Here is a 20,091-nt window from a genome sequence, read left to right as displayed (position 1 = left end):
AGTGTCTTCTGAAGACGACATAAGTGGTATGAAAATAACGCAGTCACAAACAGCATTCAATAAAGATGGCTCACAACCAAAGTGCTCTGAGGAAAATACTTAATAGTTCCTGCAGTCAGATCACAAGCGGTTTCAGTACGGTCCTCCAGAGAACAAGATTCCAAACATTAGGGATGAGTTCAGCCATCTGTGGAAAGGTCTGTAAATGTGGTGCTGATGGCATTTAGCAAACCCTGGGATATCATGACCTACAGTCATAATGCCAATAATTATTCTGTAGCCAGTGAAAAGAATTACAGTAATTAGAAAACTATCCGGGAAAAGGTACAAAAAAAATAGTTTGTTATATGCCTCCAACATAGACACAGGAGGCCAGTATATTTATAAAGCTTATAGCATGGCACTGGTGTCAAAGGCCTGGGTTGGCATGTGATACTCATCAGTTGTATGACATTGGGTAAGTTCCTTAACCTCCCCACACTGCCATTTCCTCATCCTTCAATTGGGAACAGGATGTACCTCCTACAGTTGTTAGGAGGATAAAATGAGACCATGCACATACAGCTTTCAGCAGAGTACCTGGCCACTGAATGGAGATCCAAGCAATCAAGAGCCTCTATGGGCTGGCGACAGGCACTATTCAGATGAACAGGATGCCCTTATACAGGGATTGAGACATGCTCATCCCTCAGAGCATAGGAGGGTCCATCTGACTGCCAGCATTTCATTCCTTTTGCTGTGTGATCTACACTCACCCGGGAGAAATCTGGAGTTTCAGACATTTCCTAAAAGGGAGGCAAGAGCTATGGACTGACCATCTAACAAGCAGTGTGTTCTGCCCTCCTGGTAATTACAGTTCCAGCTGGAGAGGAATTGGCATTCTGATATACATAGATATGGCTTCTACGGGAAGGGTTATTGTGAGTTGGTCCCTTTGAACATACTCAATTCTGGATGCTGCTGACAAAAATCCAGTGGCTGGAGCTGCACAGGTGAGAGCACAGTTCTGTACCATGTGACTCCATGAGGGCCAGATCTGCCATCCCAGGAAGGCCTGCTTGAGCTGCCAACCCTTGTTGTCAACTGTCCCTACAGGAAAACATTTCTGAAATGACCCAAGTTACTGATGTCATGCAACAAAGATAACTACATAATGAAAACCTGGAGAAGGCAGGGTGTTTAAGTCATTTTTTTAAATGTTATTATTAATGCCTTCATATAAATTCATCATAAAATCTCATTTCAATCCCAAGTACAATAGCAAAAAAGGAAAGGTGGTAATGTTGTACCCGAAATGAAATCAGAAAAAGTCAAAATCACTATGAAAAGACAAAGGAAGAAGTTAGAGCCATATTTAAATATTCAAGAGACATCGTGAACAGAAAAAGGCTGTCGATAAGGTCTTAGCAATCTTTTCCTTGACTATGAGTCAAAACTCAGAAGGCTATTGTAAAAGAAAATCTATTTCATATTTTCTTCTGATTTTATTCTACAATGTGGATTTTATCTTTGGACTCTGTGACTTTAATGAGAAACAAATCTTCCCAAAATGTTAACATTAAATATTTAAAGCATCTACTGTGACTGAGAGTAGAAGTGCAGGAGTTAAAAAATGATGCTCTCGTTGAATCAGGAGTTACAATAATGTGCTATAAGGAGTCATATAAGCAGGATACGAGGGGAAACTCAGCACACTCCAGGGAGACAGACCGCCCTGCACCAAATGGACCTCTCATCTATTTGCATTAGGAACTTGCTAGGTCCTTAGTCTTGCACATAGTTACCGTTTGGGGACTAAGTGGCAACGTCTGCTCAGGACCCGAAAAGCAATTAGAGAATTTCCAAAGCCATGGCTTAGCGTCATTATCTTGTTGAAGCCATCCAGGTGTTCTACTGCAGGAGTTCTCAGTTCCGTTTCCTTCCATCATACAGCCACACAAAGTGGTTCAACATGCTTTCATCTTTCTTGTCTTTCATTCTTCCACCCTGTTAAGTAAGAGATTTCATCGTTAGTTATACACATAAGTACAAAGTTTACTATTAAAATGTGAGTCTGCAACTGTATTTATGGTGCAATGGCTTCCAACAAGTCAGATCTTAAGGAACTAAAGTAGAATGGCTATCAAAGCATATTATAGGTTACTAAAATTTGGTAAACCTAGTTGACTGTTTATGTTTGAACTCTAACTGTATCAACCGGATTTTTTAAAAACTAGAATCTTCCATTCCTCATGTTCCATTGTTCTTCAAATAAAAAGGAACTCTGGATGAGCCCTATTTCTTTCTATAAACAGCCATGCTTGACAGAAGTAGCCAAATCTTGGGACACCTGCATGTCCCTGAGTGTAACCGCTCCTCTTCACATGGCTGGAGCCAACCTCCTCCAGCCCTGAGTTGACTTTTTCTATAGTTTTTCCTAATTCTTATTGACTCTCTCTCCCTAAAGACTCTACTTATGAGAGTAAAAGTATTAACAGTAGAGAAGATGTAATTTTGGTCAAAGAACAACCACATGTCCTCATTACCAATTACGTTAAGATTTTGACATTGGTTTAAGAGCAGCTTATCCCAGTGTCTTTGATAATGAGCACAGAGGGTTCAAACTAAGTGACCTCTGTGGACTTTGAATTTGATTGTGTTACAGAACAAATCAAACCAAGTTCTATTTACTTATTATGACAGTGGAGTCTGGTATACCACCAAAAATCTAACAGAGAAATCTCAAGTCCCAGATGTACTGTATCTACTCCGAGGCAACTACACTTAAACAGTACAGTAAGAGCAGAGCAAATCAATAATAGCCATTGGGCATGGAGGCAGCCTGCCAAGGGCAAGGACAACCGAATCCCACTTCCAAGTCTTCCAACAACCACCCACGCTTACCTACCGTGGCCATCTTGAGGTTATCAATTTATGTTTCAGAAATTTACTCTGGGCCTCTAGAAAAGGATTTGTTTTAGTTATCTCTCTGATGAGATGCTGTTTTCAAGTGGTTTAGTGTCTACATAGTAAGGTGAGGGGCAAGATGACCATACAAGAATATATATGTAAGAGCAGATTGTATAAAGCAGGGGTGGGCAAAACCAGCCCTCTGCTTGTACCTAAATGGCCTTTGAGCTAAGAATGTATTTTACATTTTTTTAATTATTAGAAAAAAATTAAAATAATGTTTTATGACACAAAATTATATGAAATTCAAATTTCAGTGTCTATAAATAGTTTATCACGACATGGCCACAGTCACTTGTTTTAAGTACTGTCTGTGGCTTGTTTTTGCACTACAATTACAGAGATGAGTATTTGCAACAGAGACTTATATGACCCACAAAGCCTAAAATATTTACTATTTGGCCCTTATGCTGAAGCCACAAAACTTCATTAAATTTTGGTTTCTTCCTCTGGAAAGTGTGGCTGATTCTTCTCCTGTCCCCTCTCACAACATTATTGAGGGGGAAAAAAACTTAGATAAAGGAGCCCACCATCTGTTTGTTTTCACCACTGTATCGCCTGTGCCAAGCACAGCGCCTGGCTACTTTGGAGAGACTAAGTAAATATTTGCTGATAAGGGAATGAATAAAGCTGTTTACCTAGTATAGGAGTATACAGTTAGGAGTTAATTGGGATACTTAGATGGAGTTAACTGCCACAATGTTAATAAATCATGGTACTTGTTTTTCCTATTAAATACAGGTCTTATATCTCCCCACAATCTCTTCTAGATCATGAGAATTTGTGATGTTCAACAGGCTCTCGCAAACCTCTTCAAGGCCAATCCTGAAAGTGTGCTGACAGGTAGAGTACAATATAGTTTACTAAGCATTGTTACTTAACACTTCTAAATTCAGCAAATATTTACTTAGTATCAGTTATGTGGCAGGCCTATGCTTGGCACAGGGATACAATGATGAAAATGACCAGACAATGAGATCCATTTTATGTAATTTTTTTTCCACAGTAAATCTGAGATAGACAAGAGAGCAATTGGCCACATCTTACAGAGAAGGAAACAGAAGTTTTGTAATTGCCCCAAATCACCCTATTAGAAAAGAGGCAGAACCAGGTCTGTCCACCTCTTTCTACGACACCAAGGTGACTTCACTATTTCTCAACACAGGTAACAGAAAGTACAAATAAATGTACTATTAACTTGTTAGTGACCTGCACCTGGAAATTTTCCCAAACATTCCTGGGAATGCCACTAAGGGACTTAGGTAGCCAAAGCAAGTTTGGTTTGAGTGGAAGTCTCACTTCTGCCATCATCTCTCAGTCTTTGAGCAGTTAATGGTTGAGAGCAGACTCTGAAGTCAGACTGGCTTGCCTACTGATCCCCATTTCTGCCGCTTCCTATCTGTGCAGCTTTGGATAACTCACAACTCTCCCAACCTCAGATCCCATCTGTAAAATGGGCCTGATAATAACAGTAGCGCCCTTATAGGGCTGTTGCTTGGATTAAAAGAGATAATCGAATTAGAAACTTTAGCAGTGGCCTTCTCTTAACACCCAATCTAGTCCTCAAAGGCTACCCCACCACATCCCACCTCACAGCTCTTTTATTTAAATTATCTTGTTTATTTGCTTGTTTTTTATTATCTGCTTCCCCCACTTGAATATAAACTCCATGACAGCAGGGATCATTCGCTCTTATTCATTTTTGTATCCCCTGCCTCTAGCACAGTGCCTGGCACTTATCAATAATTGTTGAACGAATGAAGAGTTCAATAAATACCTAGTAAGACCATTTAAATTAGGTTTCAATTTTTACCTTTCAAACATGTTGGGAAGTCCAAAAGACACAAATGTAGCCGGAAAGCTCTTGGTAATACCACAAAGGTGCTTGGGAAACTCTTAAAAGGTATCAAGGTGTCGCGTTACAATTAGTAGTGGGAGTGGCTTAACCCCTAAGAAAACTCAACACTATCTGTCAAACCAAACGCTACACCGTAGCGTGTTGGGAAACTGAGGATGTAAAAAGCTCAGCGGGGGTGCAAAAGCACGCGCTCCGTCTTCCTCTCCTAACCTTCCAATTGTGCACACTCCTCTGGAAAGGCTGCTTTCCACACCGGGAGGGCCCGCAGGGAGCAGGGAGACAGGTGCGGACGGCGAGCCAAACACCCCACCTCCCAAAAAGGGCAGCAGCGGCGCAGCAGTCAGTCTGGAGCGGACGTGAAAGGGAGACAACCTGAACCTTTAGTGGGAGCCTGACTGGTTGGCCTCAGTCCTTCCCCTAGGGCTGGTCAACCTCCCCTACCCCCTCCAGCAATAGGCAGAGGAAGGGGGGTCACTGTCTCCTCTACCGCCTGGCGGTCCCAGAGCAGTGGGCCATTCAAGAGCTAGTTCCCAGAGCTGCCAGCACACTCACCTCAGCCGCCAGCTCCACCTCCGCTCACATTCCGGCCCCACCGCCTTCCCCCCGCCCCCCCAGGCCCTTTGTTTTGATTCCCGACTCCGCCGCTCCCGCCGCCGCCGCCAAGCGCACCCTCAACTTCCGCTTCCGCACCGCACCGCCCCTGTCGCAAAACCGACGCCCTTCTCTCCCTCTCGCCCCGCCCCTTCCTCCACCCCTCCCCCGCCGCCGCGTCCTCCCCGCGCGGGGCGTGCTGGGAACCCGGGGGGGGCGGGGCCTCGCGGCCCTGCAGCCTCGTCAGGCTCAGTCCCCTCCCGATAAACCCCTAAATAGGGACCTTCCCGGGGGGCGACCCCGGCTTTTTTGGCAGAACCCCCAAGTTTAAGAAGGTCTTCCTCCTGGCTTATAGTTGTGGAGTGGAAAGGAACCTGAAAGCGGAGAATTCGGGAGCTTGTGAGGTGGAACCCGGGGAAAAACCTGCCAACCAGGATTTGGTACAATTCAGTTCTTTCGATCTTTTGAGGGAAAGCGACTTAAACGGGATTTCGATGAAAAACCATCGTTTTGCCTTTCTCCCCCCCCTCTCTGTCTCTGTCTCTGTCTCTGTCTCTCTCTCTCTCTCTCTCTCTCTCACACACACACACACACACACACACACACACATATTCATCTTGTCACGTGATTTTTTTTTTTTTTTTAATTAAATGACGCATATTTTCCACACCATCCTTAATCTAGTGCAACCTAGTGGCGAGTGGAGAGGAAAAAAAAAAAACTGCCAACTGAGCTGACCGCCAGGCCCTTCCGGCCCTCAGGGTTTCTCGCATGGTTACGACCCAGCTGGCAAAGATCAAGTGTGCGAACTAAGACGAGGCTGGATGTTGTCACCAACAATTAAGAGGTCCTCGTGTCTTTTGTAAGATAAACTGATTTTTAAAAGCCCTGCTCCAAAGCTCCTTAAAGAACACAACTTTTCTAGTGACAGGTTGGGCGAGCAGAAAGGAGACCTTAATAATTGCAAAAGCCTTGTGAAGCCAAGGACAGCTTTTATTTTAGGTGGATAGATAAGCCACGTTTGGGTTTTGTTTTGTTTTGTTTTTCTTTGCCTCACAATCTACTTTTACCTAAAATTAAAAAACACACACACAACAATTTTTTTTTTTTTAACTCCGTAGGCACACTGATCATTTGTGAAATTGCCAGCTGCTCACGATTTCCTGTTGCAAATTAGGAGACAAAGCATATCGCTACCTGTGAATCTAGACATAGTTTAGGATGTGCTATCTGAATACCATGGAAAAGTTTACTTCTGAAGTTTGGCAAGAAACAGGTTCACTTGGCCAAAGAATCAGCAACTAGAGATGGGCAAAAGAACTTTTTTCCCCCCTGAAGTCTGCAGTGTGAGGCAATTTCATTAGGCAATTTGCAGTAAGTGGGGTGAATTTCAGGGGAAGCTAATACATCCCTATAGACATCCTTGTAGAGGTGTTGTGGAGGGCAAGCTCAAACACGCAGCTGAAGAATCCTTTGTGATTGAATTACAGTTTCCAGTAGGCAGATGACAAGTACACACACATCATCTGCCTGCTTAGGTATTTATTACTTCTGAGTAAATCTTCATTGGATCTGTGTGTGGGGAGTATTTTCCAAGTGGGAATTAGAACAGATGGAAAAGCAACCCGGTTTCTTGCGTTTTGTTTTTTTTTTCAAAGTACCAAACCAATATGCTTCTCTTTAGGGATGTTTTTCTTTTTTCTTTCTCTTTTTTTTTTTCTAGTGGAGTATCTCTGAACATAGACCACAGTAACTAAAAATATAAAAAAGGAAACAAAATAATTGTGGGTTTTTTCATTGCTTTTTAAAAAAGAGGGTTTAGCCACAAAACATTAATAAAGAAAGAGCAAACACGTTTTGTTTGAGTTTGCTTGGCATTCTTTCAAGTCCAGAGCTGTGCCTGGTCTCAACAGGTTAAATGCAGTAAATAAAAATGAATCAATCATACAAAATGGAAAGCAAACGAAAAGTCTAAATTACAAATAATTTTTAAAGAAATGCAATTTTTATTTTTTATTTTATTTTTTTTTTGTAGAAAACTAGCCTGAGCAGAGTACACTAGCCCTTGGAAGCAGGTAATTATGAATCAAAATACAATTTGATCTTTATGAAAGAGTGCTTTAACATTTTTAAGATATATTTGCTTAAGCATAGCATCTGTTAATCTTATTCCTATTTCTTTGCTGGTCAAACTCTTTTCTCAGAGAGTAAGAGTAAGTTTCAGTTTTTTCCTTATCCAAATCATAATCTTCATATTTATGAAACCAGGATGTAGATTGATTTTTGTGCTGTTTAAGCAGCTACTTTACATTCAATTCAGCTCCTAAATTAACCTGGCTGCCACTAAAGGAGTTTCTCCCCCATTAACTTCTGTCTATGTTAGGTTAAATTTAATGTCTTGAAATGATAAGTTATGAAAGAAGGACTTAAGAGAAACCAAGTTCTGCTCATTCATACTCGAGTGCTACAAGGAAACTAAATTGAATAAACAGAGGTTAATGTGTTAAAGTACCAAAATTTCCCATTCGTTTTTAAGGTTTTACCTAGTGATATTTACCTAAACTCCTATTCCTGAAGAATATTTTAACGACAATCATTTCAATGTCCTCTCCCCTTTTTCAAATGGAAAATGAAATTGAAAAACGAACTAGTTTCAATGACTTGTGTCATTTAGTCAGGACTGGTACCTCATCAATTCGTGCTTCAGTTCATCTGTAAACTTGGGTGATAATTCCCCGTCCAGAAACCTCACAGGATGGTGAGGGTCAATAAAATTCTGGAGTGAAAGAAAGCATAAAAGCGAAAATGTCAAGAGTATACAAATGATGTATTAGTGTTTAGTACCTGGGACCCAGATGGAAGTTTCCCGAAAGACATTTGGGTACTTTCCTTAACCCTGTTGATGTAGGTGGTGGTTCCCTTTTGCGTCTTTGAGCGTCAGGAACTAGCAAAGAGTCAAAGTAGAATTAGAGAAAAGTCATTCTTAATCATGGCAGGGAGGCAGCAGGGATTCTGAGTATGGTTGAAATCCTGAGTAGCTGAGATCCCTTTGTCTCAAGGTTAAGTGCTGAAGAACACGTGTGGAGGAGTCAAGCTGACCCAGCTTTAAAGCCTGATTTAAGAAATAAGACCTTAGGCAATGCATTAAACTTCCCACACCTTAGTTTTCTCCGCTTTCAAATGAGGACAATAAAAGTGCTTTCCTGTGGTTCTCATCATTTTGGTCTCAGCTCTGTTGTCATCTCCTAGAGTGGCCTTCCCTGACCATTTTCTTTGAAGTGACTCCTCCCCAGCCCCTTTCTAACACAGGACCTTGCTTTTATCATAGCACTTATTGAAGTCTGAAAATCGTTTTAACTTTTTGTTTGCTGGTTTAGTGCGTTTCTGTCTTAATACTGTAAGCTCTTTGAGGACAGGCATCTTGTGTGACATTTATTTTGTTATAAGCATGAACGCTCAATAAATAATTGTTGGTGAACATTTAAGATTGCTGTGAGGATTAAATGAGAAAAGCCGTGTCAAGAAGTTAGCGTTGTGCCTGATACATAATCAATTTAAAAACTCATGATCACTTAACTAATACGTTAATTACCTAACTATGGGTCAGGCACTGTTTTACAAATGCCAAGTTAACTCATTTCTCCTCTGCGTAATCCTACCACGAACCCCCTTTTATAAATGAGGAAACTAAGTCACAGAGAGGAACTTGCCCAAGATCACACAGCTAGAAAGGGGCAGAGCTAGGATTCAAAGCCAGGCTTGAAACCAAACTCTTATACACTAAGTTTTGAGGCCTTTGAAGAAGATAGTAATTTTGAAATTTTTATTGTGGCTGCAAAGGAGTGGGAAGAACGTGGGGCATTGGCTTAGCCTAAGCAGACCTGGATCTTTGTCTTTTCTGATTTGGGGGAAATGCTATCTGTGCCAAGGAGGAAGTCGTATTTTCTTGAAGTGCGTTGGCCCGCAAGTCCAACCCCGTTCCTCGGGTGTCCCGGGCGCAGCCAGCATCCACCAAGGCCGGCCAGGCCCCCGCCCGGCAGCCAGAGGCTCCTTGGCTCCCACCCGCCGCTGGCCGCCGCGTGGCCGCGCCCGGCCCTGGCCCTGGAAAAAGTTTCCAAAAGGCGCTGCTCGGCGATGATTGGCCGAGGCGGACGCGGTCCCGTGGTGCGGCAGCCAATGAGCGGCGCAGACCGCGAGCTTAAGGGCGGGGGCGGCGGCCCGAGGTCCGATCCGCGCCGCCCCCGGCCGCCACAGCTTCTGCCGCCGCCGCTTGTCCTCGCCCGCTGAGCCCGGGTAAGTGCGGAGCTGCAGCCGCCGCCGGGGGGTGGGGGCAGCCCAGGGACCGCCACCCCCCCGGGGAAAACTTCTGCCCCGACCGGGCGCTCGCAGCGCTCTTCGGACCCTTGGCGGTCGCTGTACAGGGACCCTGCGGCTCCCCTCGCTTGCGCGTCTCTTCCCGGCCACCGGGTCTCCGCCGGTCCTGGACGCTGGGCTCGAAAATCCCGCTTCTCTGGAGCCTCCCTTCCTAACTTCGTGCCGTCCTATTCTTGTTTCTCGCGTCCGGCACTGAGTCCTTGCCAACTTGCTCTCGCGCGCTGCCCTCCCCTCCTTCCTTGACTTCCTCTGTCTTTCTGCCCCCCTCGTCCCCAGTCCCCGCAGAAAGGCTGCTCTGCCTGCCTATTCCCTCCCACCCCAGACTGTCCTTGAGTCCCCTATTCTCTTGCCCTGTTTTCTGCCCCTTAATCCCCGCTACCCCCTTTCCTCTTGCTGCCCCCATCACCCCCTCATTCCTCCTGGCCCTCGTCGCCCACTTCCCCACCCTGCTTTCGCCCTCAGTGCAGGCCGTTTTCCAAAAACCTCCTTCCTCCCGGCACCTCCCTCCCTTCGGGAACGTGTTTGGAACCGTCCCCTTCCCTCCGCTTTTCTCAGATCTCTGCTGCAGGACGGCTCAGATTTCCCCTGACAGCACTTTGGGGACGGATTGGATAAAGGATGAAAACGCTTATTCTACAGCTTGAATGCGGTGGCTGGGCTTGCCTGCCTCTCTGAGGTCATGGGAAACCCCTGCCACCCCCTGGACACCGATTTGGTGGAAGCTATTAATACATGACCTCCAGTCCGTCCAGGTTCTGTGTCTCCTGAGGGTCTGAGAGCTTCCTTCTTCTTTCTCCAGGGTTTGTACAGGTTGTGCCTTTTAGACCAAGGCCCGTTTTAACTTAAGGTCTGAAGAAATGGCCTTTGCAGCGTGTGCTGAGGAGAGATTTATCATTTTCTGTATTAGTTTTGTCTGTATGTTCTAGGATAAGATGGCATTTTAGGATATGGGTAGGGTGCTTTGAAGAGGAATTGAATCCCAGTGATTCCCAGAGCCGCTTGTTAACACACCCATACACACACACACACACACACACACACACACACTCCCTCCCTCCCCCAGCACACACACTGGTATTCAATCAGTTTTGAAACTGAAATCTTTCCTCTTAGTGACTTTTGCATAGGATTAGATCCAGGTGATCTATGTCCTTAAAGTCTTGGGGGCCTCTGGCTGGTATTATGTTTTATCCCATTTTGGAGAACAGTTTCTTAACTTGGCTTATTCCACATTCAGGTGCTATTTTTGTTTCCAATGTGTTCTTTTGCGTTAGAACACGTGAGCCCAGAGAAATTACACATCCTTTCCTTACAAAGGTAATTTCCTAATATGAGCGCACCTGGGTACAGAACATTGGTGTCACCTGCTAGTATTGTTTACAGCCAGTACTGATAGATATAGGTGCTTTCTATCTACTCCCAGTTGTGCCTGGCACTTAGTAGCTGTTCAGAAATGTTTGGAAAGGGATAGAGGACGGGAACCACAGGAAGAAAAACTCTGTCCCTGGCATCTTGGTACAGTAGAATAAAATTATCCTGGAATAACAGTTATTCTATGTTTTTGTCCAAGTTGAAGCATTTTAAAATTTCAAAAGTAATATGTGCTTACTGTAAAAAATCAACATATATAATAGTATCAGGTATGAGTTCTCACCTCACTGCCTGCTTTACCCAGGTTCTGGTACGTCTTTTCAGATCCTTTATGCAAAGAGGGGGAGATGCATTTGTAAATAATAGTGGTGTGCTTTTGTAACATCATGAACTTTCTTTTATATTAATACATGCAGTTCTTCTTAACAACTGCATAGTTTTCCAGTCAGTCCTCTGTGGACAGTTAAGTTTCCAGTTTCCACATCAGTGAATGATGGTGTACACCCTTGAGCGTCTGTCCTTGCATGCCTATCTAAGTAGTTTTGTAGGTAGATCAGTGCAGACTTTGAAAACACAAAGACAGAAGCCAGACTTGCTGACTCTTGACTGATTTTGCCCCAGTGATGTCACCTCTGCAAAATGCAAAGGCTGCGCCATAACATAGAAGCTGTTGGAGCACGTGCTGGCATTTGGCACCTTTTTTCTCTCCCTCCCTTTCCCTTCAGCTCTTCCATTTGTTTTGATTGGGAAGGATTGGGGTTGGGGTGGAGAAGGGTGGTGAGTTAATTCCTGATGGTTTCTAGGTGTGTATTGCTCCTGACCAGCAGGCCTTCCCTTTCTTCACTCAGAGGGAAGCCAAGAGAGATTGCTTTGTGTTTTTTTCTAGTTTTGAAATCAAAGGTGTGTGTTTTCAGACTTTTCTAAGTTTAACCACGGAACACATGCCAGGAAAAAAAAAAAAAACTTGGTGAAATACATTTTTGTTGGAGTAGTAGATCTAAGTTATGCAGAATAGAAATTGGATACTTTTTGAACCACTTGGCATATAGGCTGTGGCATATACAGTTGAGGTGCTCATTAAATTTGCCCACAATGCTGGGGCATGATGGCATGATGGTGTATTGAGAACACAAGTTAGGGGACTGAATGCCTGTAGTGCAGATGAAATAAATGCATGTAGTATTGGTTTTTAAGATGGTGGGTAAAGTTGTATATACTGTAACCAAGCATTAACACCTGTCTGTCTCAGTGCCTTTTAAAAGACTGTGGGCCAATGAAGCGAGTGAATTTCACTTCTAATCAGTCTGTTCAGTCTGTTTGCAACCGCAGGGAGACCTTGAACTTGAATTTAAAGACCCCCTCACCCCCACCCTTGCAGTTGGGTCTGGTTTGGATCTGCCCCTCACTTGCAGCTACTAGAAATGGCCACGGCATACAGTGTTTCTGCTCCAGCTTCCGCTTCTAAGAAACCAAGTGATTTTCTTGCTTACTCTTACAGTTGAATGGCTTAAAGGAGATAAAGTTATTTGAAAATAACTTCTTAAATGCCCAGCACACAGCAAACAGAAGGTGAGGATTAAGTTCAGTAGATAATGTTGGAAGAAGGGAACCTTCACAAGTCATTTTATCTGCTTTCTGTAGCAGGACAATGCACACTACAACTTTTCACATGGCAGAGGAATCTTACACTTGTAAGATTGCTGTTTCATAACATAGTGAAGTTTAGCTGTTACTTCTTCCCTCTTAGCCTGGAGTCTATTTTTTCTCTTCCCTGAGGATTGTTTTTAAAATGCGGGGAGTTTAGGTTGAAATGCCAGGCCTGTCGTTTTTGCCCTTTGGTTTAAGGAGTCAGAGATTGTGCAGCCTGTGACATAAGCTCAGGTCTCTGCTTAGTTTCTCCCCAGTCCCTGAAGCCCCAAACAAGATCCTTCCTATCAGCGTGGTTGTAATTAGAGCCTCTCCTGCACTGGAAGCGCCTCCTAAAACATCTCAAATTAATTTCTTTCCTGAGGATTAAGTTTTAAGCCTCATTGGCCATGATATCAGTGTTTTAAGACTTTTTCTAAAACTCCTAAGAGTGCAGGATGATGGTTACTAAACTCCAGTAAAGGTATCAGATGCCCCTTATTATGTGAACCTGGAGAGGGGCCCCTTTCCAGCATGGCGTCCTCTCCCCCACCCCCTTCCCATTAAGGAGAGGCCACTCAGGTGCTGAGGGAGAGAGGTTTTCCCCACCCTGGTAAGTGGCTTTACAGATGTAAGTCATAAACTAGCCTTCAAAGGGTCTCCTGCTTCTTGCCTTTCCTTAACCTGCATCCCCTTCCAGCCTGAGGCCCTTTGTGTATGCTTTCCACAAGCACTTACCGAGTGTCTGTTATATGCTGGAAACTGTTCTAGGCATTGGTGATTTAAAAGATGGATAAGGTCCCTATGCGAAACAACTGACATTCCAGTGCGGGAAGATAAACTCATAAACTGATCAAATGAAACGAGGGTTAATATGATAGTGAAGGGCTGGAAGGGGAATAAGGTGGGATATTCAGATAAAGTCTCCCCCAGGAAGACCTTACAGCTGAGATATGAATGGCAAGAAGGAAACCTTCTGGGAAGAGATCTGAGGGAAAAGCATTCCAGGCAGAAGTAGCAGGTGCAAAGGCCCTGAGGTTAGGCGGGCTTGATGTGTTCAGAAGTAATGGCCACACAGTACTCACAGTTGCATGAGCTCTGGGCTCTTGACGTTGGTTTGGTGACTGCCTGTGAGGTGAGATGTGGACTCATCAGAGCTTGCGGCTGGAGCAGGAATATCAGACCCAGGTTTACAGTACTTCTTGCCATGTTAATTACTGTTATTTACACTCTATCCTTTTTACTTTCAGCCATCAAGGTCTATCGCCCCCATAATTTAATTAGAACTCTCTTGTGGCAGAAATCCAGCTGCGAAAGGGAGTTGATTATCTCTCACAACCATAAATCAGCTACAACTGGGTCCAGGTGTTAACAATACCATCAGGACCTCTGGGTCCTGTTTTCCTCTGTTTTGGCTTCATTTTCAGGCAGTCTCTTCTCACGATACAAAGATGACTACTGGCAGCTCTGGGCTCACCTCCTACCATCGTAGGAACCCTAGTGGGAAGAGATTGTTCTTTCTTTTCCTTCCCAGGTTTATGGAGGTATAATTGACATATAACACTGTGTAAGTTTAAGATGTACCCCGTGATGGTTTGGTGTGTGAATATTGTGAAATGATTACCACATTAAGGTTAGTTAACACCTCCAGAGAGTTTCTTTCTTTTCTGTCTTTTTTTCCCCAACAAAGCATTTATTAACTCATTTCATGCCAGTGACTCAGATTCAGAAGTTTCTCAGAGCAAGGGTGGTAAGAAACCCGTTTTGGGGGCTGGCCGGCCCCCCAAGAGTTTCTTTCTTGATAGCTCTTCAAAAGACCTGGGCTTGGGTACTTTTTGTCTCAGCTTGGGTTAGGCCCACCTCTGAGCCAGTTACTGATACTGGAGGCTTGAATAGTTGTGTGCCTTCTCCCAGATGCAGAATTTGATGTCAAGTCCATGGAATGAGCATAGGGTCAGTTTCCCTAAGGGAATAGTGGGGTGCTGTTACAGAAAGATGGAAGAAAGAATCCTGGATTGGAAAAAATCAGCAACATTAACAGCTTTCTACTCTATCCAGCTTCTCTGCCTAGATCAAGCTTTCAGGGAAACTTCCCCAGAAGTAGATGAGTGGGAGGGAACATGACGTTTTCTGTGTATTGGGAAAGGGAGAGAAGCTAGGTAGAGAAGGTGTGCGTACAGATACGGGCAAAGAGAGAGTGATCAATGAGTACTGTGCTTGAATATAAGTACAATTGTTCACTTTCCTCCAGTGATCTAGAAGTTGGTGATGTGTCCATGTCAATCTAACATCTCGAGCCAAATGATTTGTTTTTTTAGCCTAAAATACAACTTGTTGGTTATGGCTTCCAAAGTGAGCAGTTGCATTCATTCTTTCGTCCCCAAGGATACACAGCAGACTGAGCTTCCTTGAAGGAAGGACGAGACCTTGGAGACATCTCATTTGGATTCCTGATGACCTTTGACAAGCTCAGAGCCTTAAATAAATTCAGAAAATAGTCTATCACATCGACAGGCTCTATCAGCAGAGTCTATAAACGGACAACTGTTAATACAATTTGTTCCCTAACTTCTGCTCTAGATATCTCAAGGTCCTCAGAGCCAAGGTTCTATCCTCCACTCCCTTCTCGCCACTGTCGAATTTTCTTGGCACACTCAGTTCTCCAAAATCCTATGAACTTCCTCTTCCTCACCTCCCACTTACTCTTCCACCGGTTTATTTCTCCTCCCTCCTCCACTGTGATGAAACTATTCTTGCTAACATCACCAGCGACCAACATTTCGCTAAGTCTCGGATAGTTTCTAGTCCTTATCTTCCCGGCTTCTGTATTGCATCATGGATACTGTGGAACGTTCCCTTTTTACCCCTTGAAACCGTCTACTCCCAGGACAGCTCACGCTTCCTGCTTCTCATCTCCTCTTTCTCCTTCGATGACAGTTTCTTTCTTGCCCACTTTTCAAACATGAGCATTCCTCAGAGTTGCATAAATAGCCCTTATTAGATTCTCCAGTGTTTCTGTCATAAGAAAAAGGGAAGAAGCAGCTACAAACTTATGACCCTTAAATTTGTATCATTAGCCCAGAATTCAGCCCTGAGTTTCAGATTCCATTTCGCATGTAGATGTGTCACAGGCATGTCAAACTGAAAACCACCCAACCTGGGTTCATTATCACTTTGCCCTAAAGACTTCTGATATTCTGCATCTCTGGTGATGGGGATGGTGGTGGCCCCCAGTTAACTAAGCTAGAACCCCAGGAGATGTCTCACCTCCATTTTTGCCTTATTCCCACCCTCTACTGTAATAAATCAGCAAATCCTGGTAGTTTTATCTATCCATAGGCTATAACATGCAGGTAGGTTATATTTTGTCTGGGTTTAGTTTTACTTTTTTGGCAATGTTTTATCATTTAATCCAATGTGAAGTTAGGAATTTTTTTTTCCCATTACAGATCAGCTCTTTAACCAGATGTGGGTAATAATTTTAAAACCTTCTCTCCTAGACACCATGTCACAAGAAGAGTGACCACGTCCCCCGTTTTCACAATGGAGGACTCGGGCAAGACTTTCAGCTCTGAGGAGGAAGAGGCTAACTATTGGAAAGATCTGGCTATGACCTACAAGCAAAGGTCAGTTATTTGAAGGCCACCCTGCTTTTTGTTTTCATAATGATGGCAGCATTTATTGTTGGCGTATTATGTGACAAACACAGTGAGGGCTTTGCATACATTTTCTCACTGAAATCTTCAAGTGTCCGTGAGGAAAGCCTCATCACCCCATTTTACAAATGAGGAAACAGCCTCAGTGAAGGCAAATAACTTGCCCACCAAGGTCACACAGACACTCAGTAGCAGAGCTAGAATTTGAACTTCAAAGCTGATGATCCTAAGAAAACTGCTATTCCCATCTTATTTCCTGGAAGGGTTTTATTCCCGGATGCCATATTGGGTCAGTGCTTCTGGTGTGGGGAAGAACTTCTCCCTGTGCCTAGCAAAATGGATTGTTGCAGATTTTAAAATATGAAACCCATGTTTCAGTGTACATATTGGGAGGGGTAGGGGAGAGAGAGAATGTGTGTGTTCAGCATTGTTTCTTCTATTTTTGCTGGACTCTTATCGTCTCCATGTGGAGGTCTTATTCCAATCCCTCTAATTTCTTTATTCTTAGTTTGACTTAAAGATAACTCAGGCTGATATTTTAAAAATGTCCCTTGCATTTTAAGGATTGAGAAGTTAGTATTGGGTGTTTGGGATGGCGTAGGGACACATTATGTGTGTGTGTTACATGTCATTGAGTCGGCTCTGACTCCTGGCAACCCTGTGCGTGAGTGACGTCTACAATGTCCCTACAATGTCCCGTCCTCACTGCCCTGCTCAGCTCCTGAAGACTCTTGCCTGTGGCTTCTTTTATGGACTGCGCCTATCTCATATTCGGTCTTCCTCTTTTCCTGCTGCCTTCCATTTTCCCAGCTTTATTGTCTTTTCCAAAGAACCCTGCCTTCTCTTGATGTGTCCAAAGTAGGACAGTTTCAGTTGTCTCATTTTTCTGCCAGCCATATTTCAGGCTGAACTTGCTCTAAGTCCCACCTGTCCGTCTTTCTGGAGGTCCAGGGCTCCATCCAGAGAGCCCTCCTCCAAAACCATATTTCAAATGAGTCCGTTTTTTTCCTGTCAGCCTTCTTCCCTCTCCAGCTCTCGCATCCATACGCAGTAATGGGGAAGACGAGGGTGTGGGTGATCTCAGCCTTGGTCTCTAGTGACACATCTGGGCTCGAGATGGTCCTTCTAGTTCTTCCATTGCTGTCCTTCTGTGTCTCAGCCCTCTCTTGATTTCTTGGCTGCAATCTCCATTTGAATTGATGACTGAACCAGAGTCAGCAAAATCTTTACCAGCTTCTGTTTACGTTCAAGTTGTGTGTGTCTTCTGTAGTCATGGTTTTTGTCTCCTTGACGAACCCAGTACAGTGGTGTAATAAGTGAACATTTCTGCTTATAAATAAATCTGCAGAGGATGCATAATTCAAAATATAGTTACTACACGTTGGGCTGAAAAGCTATATATTGAATGAATGATTGAAGGGTGAATCGGTTAAGAAATGGCTTTGGAGTCAGGCACTCCTGGGTTCAGGTCCAAGCTCTGTTTCTGACTTCTTGTGGGACCTTGAGACAAGTCACTCATGTCTAAACTTCATCGTCTCATCTGTAAAATGAGCCTAACGATAGTTTCTGCCTCAAAAGATAGTTGAATAAAGAACTGACCCATGTATAACACGCAACAATGTGTAAGTGCTTAATAAATTGTTTTCTCACATCCGGGAATTCTGCCGTAGGGCAGAAAATACACAAGAGGAGCTTCGAGAATTCCAGGAGGGAAGCCGAGAATATGAAGCTGAATTGGAAACACAGCTGCAACAAATTGAAACCAGGAACAGGGACCTCCTGTCAGAAAATAACCGCCTTCGCATGGAGCTAGAAACCATCAAGGTGAGTGGAGTGGAAGGAAATGCGTGCAGGTGGTGAGAGGCTTCCAGGATGGCGTGTGTGACTGGGCAAGGGAGCCCTGCAGAGTGAGGGGCCGTGGCCCTGGGTGGATGTGGTTGAAGTCTTTATGTCCCAATGGGAGGAGTTCTGTGAGAAGCAAGTCACACACGTGACCCCGGGGCCATTCTTGGCTTGTCTGTGATCTCATAGAGCATGTGAAAGGAGACAGTTTTAGCATGAGAAGTATCACTAGAATTGCTGATCGTTGTAAGGTCCAAGGTTATGCTGTCCAGTACGGTGGCCCTAAGCCACAAGTGGCTATTGAAATTAATTAACATAAAATAAATTCAGCTTCTCAGTCATACTGGCCACACTTGAAGCGCTCAGATGCCATATGTCTTGTGGGTCTCATTGTTGGGCAGAGGGGTTGCACGATGCTGCCATCATTGGAGAAGGTTCTGTTGGACAGTGCCATCTAGGGCAGTCTCCTCACCTGGGTGCTGTCCACATTTGAGGCCTGATAATTCTGGTGTGGGGCCTGAGTTGTGCATTTAGGATGTTTCACCGGCCCCCACCTATTAGATGCCAGCCGCGCCCCCTGCCCCAGGTTGTGACAACCCATAATATCTGTAGACATTACCAGGTATCTGCTCGAAAGGGTCAGGCCTGCGTTTGGACGTCCTGCAGGGCTCAGCAGATGCTCACTAAGTGTAACTGTGCCCCACAGACTGGCTCTCAGCCCTCGCTGCCAGGAAGATCACCTGGCCAGTTTCGTAAACATCAGACAGGCCCAGGCCCAGCCACCCCCCCCCCCCCCGAGGTTTCTGTTCTCAGTAAGTCTGGGTGGGGCCCCGGCATGTCTGCGTATGTTCATTTTTTTAAAATAAAGCTTCCCATGTAAATTTTGAGGAGCTGCTGCAGGAAAGAGCCAAGGCCCTGCAGTGTGTGCCTGGGGCTAACACGTGATGGGAGGAGACATGCCCCTCGCCCCCCTGGAAGCTTCATGGGCCAGACAAATGTAACACCAGGAAGCTCTTAGGGAAAAGATGCCGTTACGTAGCGTGATGGTGAGATCCTCCCGAGAGAGGAGGCTCTGCATGCGTTGGAGACAGTGTCCTCGAGGCGCCAGAGGGACTTGGGCTGGTGTTTGGAGCTGAGGGGTGTGTGGCCAGCAGCTTGGTGCACGGGGCTTGACCAAGAGTCCATCTGGACCTGCCATCGGTACAGGCAAGAATGAGTGTCAAGTGGACCTTGGGAGTCCTGGCTTTATTGGCACATGGGGTAAAGTGGGGCCAACACATGGATTGGGGCTTGAGAGGTGGGGAGGGGCAGAGGAAAAACCCCAAAGTCCTGAAGCTGAGCAGTGGGGCTCAGGCTTTTCTGTTGTAGACCACGGAGCCCAAAGTGGCCATCTACAGATCAGTCTGGCCTGTAGACGCTGTTTGCTCAGCCTTTGGTGGTTTTCAGTCAGCATTTGGTTGTGAAAGTTTTCAAGCACACAGCAAGGTTGAAAGAATTTTCCAGTGAGCACCTGTATATCCACCACCGAGGCTCTGCCAATAACCTTTGCCTGACGGGCTTTTTATTACTATCTGGCAGTCTGTCATGTTTTGGTGCATTTCAAAGTGAACTGCAGACATCGATACACTTCCCTCTAAATACTTCCGCGTGCTATTAGGAACTAGAGTTAAGAGTTTGTTTACAGTTTATTCTTTTGATAGTGAAGTTATATCTTGAGTGTTTTAAAAATATTTTTATTAATTTTGCACCCCTTCTTCTGCCTGTTTTTAAAATATTTAATATCAACATTCAAAGTTGTGAGGTGGTCCCAAGCTGGATTTCCGA

At 44.5% G+C, this 20,091-nt stretch overlaps 2 protein-coding genes across 14 annotated transcripts in view; one reads left to right on the top strand and one right to left on the bottom strand.

Annotated features, from left to right (window-relative positions):
- MARF1 (meiosis regulator and mRNA stability factor 1) overlaps window positions 1-5,493 on the bottom strand; it is a 32,253-nt gene extending 26,760 nt beyond the window's left edge. For 2 of the 4 annotated variants that reach the window (XM_019710364.2, XM_019710365.2), the window contains exons 1-2: window positions 5,360-5,493; window positions 1,785-1,986 (exon numbers count right to left, since the gene is read on the bottom strand). In XM_019710364.2, the coding sequence (XP_019565923.2) occupies window positions 1,785-1,928 (144 nt within the window). In that variant the 5' untranslated portion in view covers window positions 1,929-1,986; window positions 5,360-5,493. Of the gene's footprint in view, window positions 1-944; window positions 1,090-1,784; window positions 1,987-4,762; window positions 4,784-5,359 lie in introns of those variants that run through there. The other 2 variants (XM_074322780.1, XM_019710366.2) reach the window with 2 other exon arrangements.
- NDE1 (nudE neurodevelopment protein 1) overlaps window positions 1-20,091 on the top strand; it is a 45,251-nt gene that overhangs the window by 2,975 nt on the left and 22,185 nt on the right. For 3 of the 10 annotated variants that reach the window (XM_019710374.2, XM_019710368.2, XM_019710377.2), the window contains 5 exons: window positions 3,720-3,792; window positions 3,956-4,114; window positions 7,434-7,473; window positions 16,270-16,395; window positions 18,096-18,249. In XM_019710374.2, coding sequence (XP_019565933.2) covers window positions 16,313-16,395; window positions 18,096-18,249 — 237 coding nt within the window. In that variant the 5' untranslated portion in view covers window positions 3,720-3,792; window positions 3,956-4,114; window positions 7,434-7,473; window positions 16,270-16,312. Of the gene's footprint in view, window positions 1-3,719; window positions 3,793-3,955; window positions 4,115-5,607; window positions 5,839-7,433; window positions 7,474-9,548; window positions 9,692-16,269; window positions 16,396-18,095; window positions 18,250-20,091 lie in introns of those variants that run through there. The other 7 variants (XM_019710375.2, XM_019710369.2, XM_074322782.1 and 4 more) reach the window with 5 other exon arrangements.

Source organism: Rhinolophus sinicus, linkage group LG18 (assembly GCF_036562045.2).
Source record: "Rhinolophus sinicus isolate RSC01 linkage group LG18, ASM3656204v1, whole genome shotgun sequence".
Lineage (NCBI taxonomy): Eukaryota > Metazoa > Chordata > Mammalia > Chiroptera > Rhinolophidae > Rhinolophus > Rhinolophus sinicus.
Note: the sequence above shows the minus strand (reverse complement) of the source record. Positions and strands in the feature narration are given on the sequence as shown.